General features: G+C 44.1%; 1 protein-coding gene across 4 annotated transcripts in view; it reads right to left on the bottom strand.

The window, feature by feature from the left end:
* NUP93 (nucleoporin 93) overlaps nucleotides 1-12007 on the bottom strand; it is a 92472-nt gene that overhangs the window by 17786 nt on the left and 62679 nt on the right. For all 4 annotated transcript variants that reach the window (XM_081030496.1, XM_081030494.1, XM_081030495.1 and 1 more), the window contains 2 exons: nucleotides 2915-2989; nucleotides 774-863 (listed from right to left, as the gene is read on the bottom strand). In XM_081030496.1, the coding sequence (XP_080886622.1) occupies nucleotides 774-863; nucleotides 2915-2989 (165 nt within the window). The remainder of the gene's footprint in view (nucleotides 1-773; nucleotides 864-2914; nucleotides 2990-12007) is intronic.

Raw genomic sequence — 12007 nt, 5'->3', positions numbered from 1 at the left:
TTCATTGTCTCTCTCAAAAATTAAAACTGTAGAATATCCACCCAAATGTAACTCTTTCTAGGTGGGGAGATAGTAGGTGATGCTTATTTTCTTCTTTCTGTTTGTATTGCCTTATATTTTACCATTAAAAAAAGTTATATTTTTGAAGACGAAAAAATAAATCTATATATGAGTGCTTGCTTCCATTATATCCTTCCTTCCTTTTCCCCTTCTCTTGGCCACCTACCAATCCATCTATCCTCTCTCCCACCCCACCCCCAGGGGAGAAAATTGGCCAAGGATAAGAATTGAGTGACAGGAATAAAGATGGGGAGTCAGAGAGGAACGGAACCAGTGGGATATGAAGAATGCTCATTCAGACCCCTCCTGAATCAAGTTCAAGGGACTCACCAGAGGGGAAACCACATAACCTTTACGATTCAGCTCTCGTTAAAGAGCCTGTTAGTCTGTCTAAGGAGGGAAACCGGTGAGGGAAGAACTGGAGCCTGACAGGACTTCAAAGCAAATACAGCTCAAGAACTCTCATGACTATAAATTGATCCTGGCTGAGCCTTCTGAAGATGCATTAAAAATACATATATAGCATAATTATCAAAAATAATTTTGGGGTGCCAAAATTATTTACAATAATACTCTGATGAGGACAGCTAACATTTTTTTTTTTTTTATTCTGTGGAACAGAGTGTCTCTTCAGCACATCTCTGCCGAGTCAGCAAGCTAATCCCATCTGAACAGCGGACCCCATTTTCACTTGGGTTAGCTCCAGGCGTTACCTTATCGTCCAGCTCTGCGACGGAAGCACAGAGGTCCACGAGGTTAGGCTGCAGGTGCCCGTTTACAATCTTCTCATTATAGATATAAATCTGAAATCACGAAAGCAAAGTAAATGGCACAATGTCTATTTTCATCTCTTTTTAAAACCTCTCGGAGCAGTTTTGCAGCCAGCTTCTAGCCAGTGGTCAGCAAAGCTTCAGCCAACCTTTCCTCCTTCCTCAGAGTGGCTCAACTATCCACACAGCCGGAGGGCAAGGCCAGTTCTGCATTGGAGCTTTGGACAGCAGCACCCACACACCCCAAAGCTAAGTGCTCCCTGGCCTTCCTCACACCTGAATGGGTGCAGGGTGGTCCTGGGGGAAGTACCACAGGCCACCCTGGGCCTCTGCGCCCTGCAGACCCTCAGTCCCAGTGAGCAAGGACCAAAGGGGAAGCTGGGACAATAGAAGGATCCCCGCTGCCGCTCCCTGAGAACCCGAGGCCAAGTCTAGCAATCTCTCTAGCAGAAGGACTGAATTGCCCCAGGTACAGGGCTTGCGGGCTGAGTAAGGAGCGCCAGGGGCAGCCCTCCGCGTGAGAACAGCAGCTGATGCACATCTGGTGTACCCACTTGCTCCTTAGGAAAAGGCTCTCAAGAAAAAGGAACTACATGGTATTTCTTCTATGGAAAAACCACTATTACTGTGAATTTTACTTTAGAAGGACTGAAATCATGATGGGAAAAACTACTAAATCCTCCTGTTTGTGCCCAAAGTCCATGCTCTACCAGGGACCGAACAAGGTGGTGACGTCAGACAAGCCAGGCCCCCGCCGGACCTCACTTCCCTCTATTTCCAATGTGAGGTGCTATCCTGTAAGCTCCGGGGCGTTACCAAGATGAAATCAAATGCTTTTTAAACTACACGGTGGAGTTTACTCACTTAGCAAGCATTCACAGGGGGCTTTCCCTTTTCAAGGTACTGTGCTCAACCTGGGATAGTAAGATTCCCTCTACCCTGGAGGGACCATGTAACAGCGACGGGACGTGATGCGATCCAAGTGCTAAGTTGAAAATGTTAGTTTTATGAAGCTTTAGTCTTCACAGATACAGAAGATACACAGTTTTCCTCCTCAGAAGCTTATAATTTCATTAGGCCTAAACTCTGGTGGTGGCTGCAGCAATGGAAGAAGTCAGCCATACAATGAAGGTAAAATTTAGAAGATGGAGATGTAATGGGGGAGAGATCTAAAAATTGGAGCAGAAAATAAAAGAGGGCCCAGTGGCAAAACGAGGGCTTTGGAAGGAAGGGGACTCATGTGCGAGAAGCTGATGCGGCTGGCTTCGGCTGCCTAGTTAGCAGTGGCGATGGCACACTGACGGAGAGAAACTTAAAAAATAAAAAGGATTCAGAAAATTCTTCTCAACAAGGGGTGCAAGAAGGATGGAAGCACGCCACCTTCAATTCAAAAACAAGATCGTTTTCCCTTTTTGATACTTTGTGCGGGGAAAGGGCAAATTAGAATAAGCACACAGGTGGCCAACACTGCTTTATTCTAAGGCAATGCCAGGTATGTACTGTCCTCAGGGCAGTTTCAGTCCAGTGTGGCCCTGTGTTTACCACGAAGCTCCTCAATCCATTCCCATACGACTGCATCGTCATGATACACAACTGGGACCACATTCCCCCACATCTCAGGCGCTTCTCCAGGACAACAACATTCGGTAGCGGTAAGCGCACCATACTTACCAAGGCAGAAAAGCATTTAGAAAATTCTCTCAACAACAAGGGGTAAAGAAGGATTCCTGATAATAACATCAGCCTACCAGGTAATTCAGTTAATACAGAACTCCATTTGCTAAACAGGGCAGTTACTCAAGGCTTTGCTGGACCTGGGCTATTACTGCCAGATGCAAAATGAGATGCCTTGGTCAGTGCAGAGGGCAGATTTCAATTTCCCTGAATCAAATCTGAGTCATTCTATTAGCCAATTTGATGGAATTCTTCAGTGACCTAGATGGTAAAATATTAACCAGCCCTCTGAATGAAAACCCAACTTGCTTTCAGGATTTGCCTTTCACATGAAGGCTTTGTTCTCTTTTACTCCCCAGAGGGCTCATGCAGGATTTTCCTGGATTCATCTTCCTGCAGAGCACGCTCACCTGCCGGGCATAGGCCATCTCGATGCTATCCAGAGAGCTTCGACCAGGGGGTCCCACATCACTGATGTAACTTGGCTGTATATAAAGACACAATGAGACTTGGTTAAGATCAGCATTCTGTCATGGAAAGAAAAAAAAAAAATCATACAAAAATAGGTTTCTCTTTAAAAGCTGTGAGGAGTCTGTTTCCTAGCCAGACTTCTTCAAAATGATGACTTTAGGAGTTTCAACAGAAAGCAACTCTCTTACCATGAACTCAGGACACCGAGCAGGCATGGGACTCAATTAACTCAAAAATAACGAGAGGCTGGATAGGCTGTAAGGGTATCTCAATGACCATTTCTAGACATGCACATTTTTCTAACATTCGGTTTCAATCCGAGCCCTCCTCCAGCACACCATCCCTCTCCATGGCCTCACAGCAGTGAGGCTATGGTCTCTACGTGTGGGCTTCCTGCTTCCATCAGTCATATCAGACAGCCGAGGGATGGAGTTTATAGGGTCATAGTACCAGGATTCAGACATTTCTAGTCTGGAGTCCACACTAAGACAACAGCTGCTGATTAATTTTCTGCATCTGAAGATATGAAGCCAGTCTAAGTTAGGTCGTCATTCATTCATTCAGTAAACATCTGCTAAGTGCCCGCCTGCCATGTGCATAGCTGTGTGCACATTCACTCCCAAAGGGCTGACAGTAAGTCACCCTTAAAGCCTGTCCCCAAAGAGCTTACTGTCTAATGGGGAGAGTTAGGAACAACTATATGGAGAAGTTTACTAGTCTCTTTAGAAAGACTAGAGTTAATCTTTAGCTAAGCTTATTTCTTACTGTAAACAAATATGGAACCAAATTAGGTATATTCTTAAATTTCCAATACATTAGTTTGTACTGTGATGTAGCAGAGATCAAATTCTTTAAGCTTCTCTCATAAAAATAAAAAACAAAAAAACAATGCTCTATTCTTTAGAATCCCAAACAAAGCAGTGTAAAATAGGATTCCTGGAAACCAATGGGAGACAGCAGCAAAACTTCCTAGCTCTACCACAGCTTGTAAAGAAATACCAGTGTGAGGAAGCCCTGGGGGTAGGCAAGAGACGGGGGAACGGCAGGAGGCAAAAAGGGGGGTTATAAACCTTCAGGTTCTGGAGAATGAACCGGACTGTCAGGACACCTGGGTTCCAGGAGGGCCATTTCCTCCCTGGCTTTGGGGTCTGGCATAGTCTCTTAGAGACTCCGGGTTCCCATCACTTGAATGAAGGGAACTGTCTCACACAATTTCGAGTGGTCCTCCTCAGCTCTGTCTGCAATCACTGGTATAAAAAACTTTAAACATTTTACTGACCATGGTAGATGCTGCTGGCTGGCTGACCAATGACCATTTTAAACCCCTACTTCCCACCTCTACCCTCTGCTACCTTTCAGTCTGGAATATGGTGCTAAATATGTACCCAATGGTCATTTCTCTCGGAAACACTGACTTCCTGTAAACCGACGGGTTACAATAACAATAGCTGCACTTACCGAGCACCTACTCTACGCTAAGCACTGTCTTGATGTCCGTGTATTAGCTCCGCAACCCTCTGAGCTACGTACTTTTTTTTTTAAAGATTTTATTGGGGAAGGGGAACAGGACTTTATTGGGCAACGGTGTGTATTTCCAGGACTTTTTTCCAAGTCAAGTTGTTGTCCTTTCAATCCTAGTTGTGGAGGGTGCCGTTCAGCTTCAAGTTGTTGTCCTTTCAGTCTTAGTTGTGGAGGGCGCAGCTCAGCTCCAGGTCCAGTTTCCATTTTTTCTAGTTGCAGGGGGCAGAGACCACCATCCCTTGCGGGACTCGAGGAATTGAACCGGCAACCTTGTGGTTGAGAGCCCACTGGCCCACGTGGGAATAGAACCGACAGCCTTCGGAGTTAGGAGCACGGAGCTCTAACCGCCTGAGCCACCGGGCCGGCCCCTGAGATACGTACTTCTATTATATCAGTTTTACAGATGAAGACAGCAAAGCACACAGGAAGTAACTTGCCCAAGGTCATTCCAATAGGAAGCAGTGAAGCCATGGTTTTAATCCAAAGTCGGAATCACACTGCCTGCCTGCCAGGGCAGCCGAGGGCAACTTTCAAAGGACAGCCATGCAAGAACAAGGGAGAGCAGTGGGTAGGAATCCTGGCTCCACTACTCACTAGCTGCGTGACCTTGATTGCGTCTCCTGCTTCTTTTGAGCCCGTTTCTCTAGCTGTAATACAGGGGCAGTGATGGGGTCCATCTCATAGGTGTGTGATGACAAGTAAGTGGGGAGAAAAACGGTACTTATCTCACAACACTGTTGGGAGGAGTAAGTAGAAAGTGCTCAGCACAGTGCCCAACACCCGGCCGGTAAACACAAGATGTTATCACTTTCTAAACAAAAAATACACAACCTCGATGAAGACAGGAATAAATCCAACATTGGTCAATGGCTAGATATGGACACGAGAGAAACAGAACCTAATATATTTTACTTGGTGCTGGGTGGAAATTCTCCTCTCATTTTTTGACAATGAACACGCACTCCTTGTATGAACAGAACCCCCTCCGGCTCATTTTCTGCATCTGGACTGACTCTGAGAGCTCCCAGTAACTGGGTTGATGGCTATTCTATAAGACAGCCACCTTTCTGGAACAGAACCAACCATCTGAAAGCTGACGTCCCAAAGTCTTTCCAAAGAACAGAGCACTAAGCTTGTTAATTCCAGTAATGTAACTAGGGACAATAAAAGGGGGATGAAAAGGGCAAGAGCACTAAAACATTTCTGCAAGGACACAGTTGTTTCAGCTAAATACACACAAACAGCCTTGAGAAATATTTTCCAGTACTAAAACCCTAATTTTTAAAACTATCCATTTAAAAGTAGTTGGTTTTCAGGTTTCAAATTTCCATTTAAATTAATTTTGCTTAATGCTTTTGTTTTCAAAAGTACCTTTCCTTCATTTGCCCTTGGCCAAGCCTCTACTTCACCACACATAAAGTCAATTATCCATCAACAGGATGTGTACGTGCACATTCCAGAGCACAGGAACCAGCAAATGTTCATCACAATTTCAAAGCCAGGCGCTGCTTGAGGGCTGGGAAAGTAGACACCAGTATGCTGTGTGGGAATAACATTTCAAATTCCTCAAACCTCGGGGTTTCTCTGCACTGGGGCCAGACTGAACCCTAGTGGGGAGATCAGAAAGGCAGGGGAGGTGAGAGGCCTGGCCATAGAATATAACAAGGGACTCACGCAGGAGGCTGGCGATAGGTGGAGAGACAGCCACCTCTGGGAGCACAGCCATGAGAAGGGTTTTCTCAGAGTACACTGTGTTCCCCAAACAGTCATTCCAAGAAAGCATTTCACCACAGGCAGGATGTGGTTGGAGACTGGCAGGAGGGAATCGCAAACTAACTTTTGTACAAGGCATATCCATGGATGAATAAAACTCGTTCCCCAGGGAGGACACATTCTAGTCAGGGAGAAAAGAGGGGAACTAGCATGCCTAGCAAGATAAGCACAGAGTGAAAAGAAAACCTGACGAGACTATAGAAGAAAGGGAGTTTTTTCACTTCCAAGTGGAATGTTTTGGCTTTATGTAAGCAAAGATGGAACCAACGTAATTAATTTACAATAGTTGGCTACAAAATCTGTGCACGGAAACCCAGTACTACTAGAAAAAAAACAGCAAGTTGGTTGGGACCAGAAGACCCAGCAACCCAACTGTGTGACCTCGGGCAATGACACCTAACTTTCCTGGAGGCTTGTTACGAGGATGAAATGAGAAGGAAACTTGGGCCACTTATACAAGGAAACCTATTACAGCCCCTGGGGAATGACAGACAGCTAAACGGACTAACTTACACTGAACTGGTCAGATGGACATATATGTATAAGTGTGCCCATGAGGACCTAAGGGGGGGCTGGAAGGACAGTATGTGCACCACTGTCACTAGTTATGTTTGGGTGGGCATGGAGGAGGGCGACACAGTTTTCGTAAGTGGGTCCATACACCGCTCCCATCAGAACACTGTGCAAGAAGGAAGTGTTTCTGGAGGACACATCAAGATGTTAAAATGAAGGACCTGCTGAGTTGGGGTTTTTAAACTTTTTTGAAAGATCAGCAGAGCACTTTCTATCCTTGAAATCCAACTCAAACTCCAGTAAGTGAAACAAATTTACCCGCTAGGGAACTACCAGGGAGCCATGAAATAAATACATCTGGTATGGAATCATCTAGTCTGGGGTTTTCAAATTCAAACTGTCGGTCTATATTTTAGTGTCTTCCATTGAATGTAATACACCACCTATTGCAAGACAAATTGTTTTTTATGAGGAACAAAAAAACGCTGTCAATTAAACAATGACACACCACTGAATTTAAGACATATCCTGATTTCAGAAACGTTGAAATGTAGAAAAGATATGTGACTGGGAATTGAGGAAATACGGTATTAAGTCAGCAAACTCAGAGACTATGTTCAATACAGTTACCATCATCATCTATAATTAGTAAGCTACAACGTGGTCAAGCAAGCTACAGGCTCAAGAGAGAGGCTAAGTGATTTTCCAGACAATACATCAAAGGACCATCCACTGCATGTCTAATACCAACACAGGCACGAGACTACATTGAGGTTGGATAACTTTTAAATGCTATTTTAAAAGCTGATGAAGATATGTGTCAGCCATTCCCAACACTGCTCAAACCCCACGTGCTATCATGCAAGCACGGCCACTGGTCTTCCTCACACTGACCAGATGCGGAGATGAAGGCACACAGCTTCTTAGCCAAGAGTCTCTTTCTTGCTTTAAAGCACATCATTTTTATTCAGCCCACAACTTGAGAAGTTACCAGCAAACTTTCAATTCCTTTCTTCCTTTAAAAATTATACCTCGTTCTTCAATGATATCCTAAGGAAATTAATTCCCCAAATTGAATTTTCGCTACTGAAGCATTGTTTCCTTTATTAAAACTTGCCAGGAACAGATATTACCAATGTGTCGCTGCTTTTCTATGATCAGTAGGCTTGGGGGAAAAATGTTTCAGGAACCACCATGAGCTAGTTCATTTTTGCTTTAAAAAAAAAACAAAACAACAAAAAAAGAGGGCTCCAGTCTCTATATTAAATTATCCGAATTTGGACATTCTCCTTCAAATGGAAGGTCAGTTCAAAATGACTGGAAGCCTCCTCCCTAACTAATGACTCTGATTCCAACAACCTTAGTCCTGACAACAAATACTTACAAAGAGACAGATGCTTAAGAAAATGACAATATTTGGTGTGTAGCTCACCATAAACACTGCTAAGACGTGCTGAATGTGCTCTCTGTGCCACCCTGGAGCTGGGCACTTTACATGTTCTACATTCCTCAGAACAGTTCTTCTAGGAGTCCTTTTACAGCAAGGAAACCCAGGCCTGGGGACCTAGGCCTGTGAATTCCAAAGCCTGTCTCTGGCCTTCACACTATGTGGTTTCCTGGAAAGAAGGTAGAGAAAGTGTCTGCTCACGTGGAGATAATATGATCTTTCCATCATTTTGAAGAAAATTTTATGGAAAAGCCTGTAAAAACACATCATTCCACACATCCATCAGAATGGTTAAATTAAAAACGACAAAAAATACCAAGTGTGGCAAGGATGTGGAACAAATGGAATTCCCATATCCTGGAAGTGGGCGGGTACATCGATACAACCTTTTTGGAAACAGATTTGGCAGAATCTACTAAAGCTGAACACATGCATGCCCTCTGACCCAGCAAGTCCCCTCTCAGGTATACCCAGCAGATGTTCACCAAAAGACACGTACAAGAATATTCACAATAGCACTATTTATAAAAGCCAAGCACTGGAAACTATCCAAATGTCCATTAAAACCAGAATGGAAAAGCAGCTTGGTTATGCTGTCCAGCCATCAGAACGAATGGCCCTCAACTACATGCAACGATATACCTACAGAACTGACGAAGAAACAAGGGTACATACTGTATGACTCCATTTACACAAAGTTCAAAAACAGGCAAAATTAATCTACGATGTTAGAAGTCACAACAGGGGTTCCCTTGCTGGAGGTGGAAGGGGGTAGTGACCGGAAAGGCACACCAGGGGGCGCTGCTGATGTTCTGTTTCTCTCTCTGGGTGTGTTGCATTTGTGATAATTCACTGAGTTGTATACTTACGATGTGGGCACTTTTCTGTATACACGTTACACTGCAGGGAAAAAGTTCAAAACAATAGTAACAAACATCAAAACCTACAAGAAAGAGTCCAGAAAATAGTAACTCCCTGGATAACCTGAAGGGAGAACCATCTGCCTCAGTTGCCATCTTTAATAGCAAAGCTACCCACTCTGCCAGATGTCACAACAGAGAACAGCAAAGGTGTCAGTAACTCCCTTCCAAGGGGACTCGAGGTCAAGGAAGAAGAGTCTACTAAATAGACTAGTCTATTTTTAAGAGAAGAACAATCAAGAAAGAACATCTCATTAGCAGCTTATAATTACTTCTAAATCCCAATACAGACCACAGCCTATTAACACCATTTTAAAAAATGAAGTTTATAAGATCATGAGCTGTTCTATTTATCTGCCCAGACTCACAAGAAATTGAGAAAGAAACATTAGGCTGGCCTAGGGTTTTATCCATTAGTTCTTTCCCAAAGACTCTGATCTGAGTCTTTGAAGTCTTTGAGTATAAGAAATGTGGAACAGGGGCCTTAAGGAGTAATTCCCTAAGATAAATGACTTTAGCATCTACTTATTTGGGGGCTAATTTAATAGAAAAACCAGTTTTTAAATTAGGAGTGAATTTGTAGATATGGGATGTGTGAAGTCAACCCGCAGGCGTGACAAACTGCCAAGCTACCTACCCTTGACCCAACAGAATAATGGTCTAGAAGCAGTCCTAGGTCTCAACAGCATTTTACACGTCTCTCCGAGCCTCAGTTGTCCTAGCTCTCTTGAGAAAAGAATGCTAGCTAGCCATGAAACAACTTCTTGGAAAAAGACTTATTATGAAGCATTGGTAATAGTATTTGAAATGTCTAACATTGTATTTTTTAATCTGCACCTCCAAATTATTTGAAACTGCTTTCTAACAATACCATGTTTCCCCGAAAATAAGACCAGGTCTTACATTAAGTTTTGCTCCAAAAGACACATTAGGGCTTATGTTCAGGGGATGTCATCCTGAAAAAATCATGCTAGGGGTTATATTCCAGGTAGGTCTTATTTTCAGGGAAACATGGTAGTAAGAGATGGCCATTATGGATCAGATGCTTTACATTATCACTAATCTTCCCAATAATCCACTTCACAGTGAGGACACTGAAGGCCTACAGGGTTAAATAATAATGTGGACAAGGTCTCAGAACTAGTCAGTGATGAAGCTAGAATTTAAACCCAGATTGTTCTCTCCCCTTGCCACCAGGTAAATGTGTGGCAAGCTGCAGCACCCCTGGCATGGGGACAGACATCACTAATCAGGCAAGACACGCTTTTCTGCTGGTCCCAAGGTGCAGCCTCAACATCCCTGTCAGGAAAGATCTCCAGGATAGGTCAAGGGAAAAAGAAAGATACAGAATAAAGCATACAGTGAGCTCACTTTTGTGTAAGCAGGAGGGGGGGGGATAAGAATATATAGTCTCATGTACTTGTATTCATATAAAGAAACACTGGAAATATACACAAGAAAGTAAAAATAGTGATTGTTTCTGGGGGAGGCAAAAGGGGAAGGGAATAAATGGGCTTTTGGGGACTGGGTACTTTAATTATTGAATTATAAATACCTTGCCTTTTTAAAAAATTAATTTTCAAGAGGAGAAAACCCTCAACTTAGCACTACTACCAATCAATATATTCTTTTTCTTTTTTTTAAAGGAGGGCACAGCTCAGTGGCCCATGCGGGGATCGAACCGGCAACCTCGGTGTTGTTATTAGCACCATGCTCTAACCAACTGAGCTAACCGGTCACCCCACCAATCAATATATTCTAATGTGAGACACAGACAACAAGCAATACAAAAACAGAAAACATATACAATAGTACGGAGAAGGGAATGCTAAAAAGAAGAATACAGCTAGAAAAGGGGATACAGGCAGTGCTGAAGGGAGAGGTTGGTTTGGATTTCAGGTATCAAGCCCGCGGAAGGCCTCACGGAGATGGCACTGGGTAAACACTTGAAGGACATGAGGGAGACAGCCACAGAGTTATTCAGGGGAAGAACATTCTAGGCAGAAGCAACATGAAGCACAGAGGACCTGAGGCAGCAGCAAGCCTGCCAGGTTTGTTCAAGGAAACTGTCAGGAGCTCACATGTCTGTAGCAACAGGAGCAATGAGGAGAGCAGTACAAGATGAGCTTGGAGGGGCAACAAGACCACGCCCGGCAGGGACTCACAGGTCGTGGTGAAGACCGGCCGCTGGAGGGTGCTGAGCAGAGGAGCAACCTGATCCAACCTGTTTTAATAGCATCACTCTGGCTACTATGTTAAGAGATTGTACAAGGGCAAAAGCAGTGTGGTCGATAACCTCTAAGATGGCCCCCAGCAATCTCCACCTCCGGGAGTCAAGCCCTTGTGTAAGTTTCTCCCCATGAGTACAGGCTGATTTAGCAACTTCCTTTGAGCAGAGGGGATAGGGTATTACTTTCAAGACTAAGTTAGAGAAAGACTGGGTTCTATCATGGGGGCGCTTTAGCTATCCCTCAGATCCCTCCCTCTTGTTCTAGGGGAAGTAAGCTACACTGTGAGCAGCACAACTCAAGAGACTCACATGACAAGGAACTGTGTCCCTAAGCCAAGAATCTCATGAGTGGGCTTGCGAGTGGCTCTGTCTGTCCTGAGTCGAGCCCTGAAGGGCAGCCTCAAGAGACCCTGAATCAGAAATACCAGCTAAGCTGAACACTCGTTTCAGCCACTACGGTCTGGAATAATTTGTTACAGAGCAATAGATAACTAAAACAACCAGTTAGGCTAGTTCAGTAATCTGAACAAGAGCCGATGGTGGTTTGGACCGAGTGCTAACAGTGGAGGTGGTCAGAAGTGGTTGGATTCTGGGTATATTTTGAGAGCAGCGTTAACTGCACTTACCA

The sequence above is a fragment of the Rhinolophus hipposideros genome (genome assembly GCF_964194185.1).
Source record: "Rhinolophus hipposideros genome assembly, chromosome: 21".
NCBI lineage: Eukaryota > Metazoa > Chordata > Mammalia > Chiroptera > Rhinolophidae > Rhinolophus > Rhinolophus hipposideros.
This window is presented reverse-complemented; position numbering and strand designations above follow the sequence as displayed.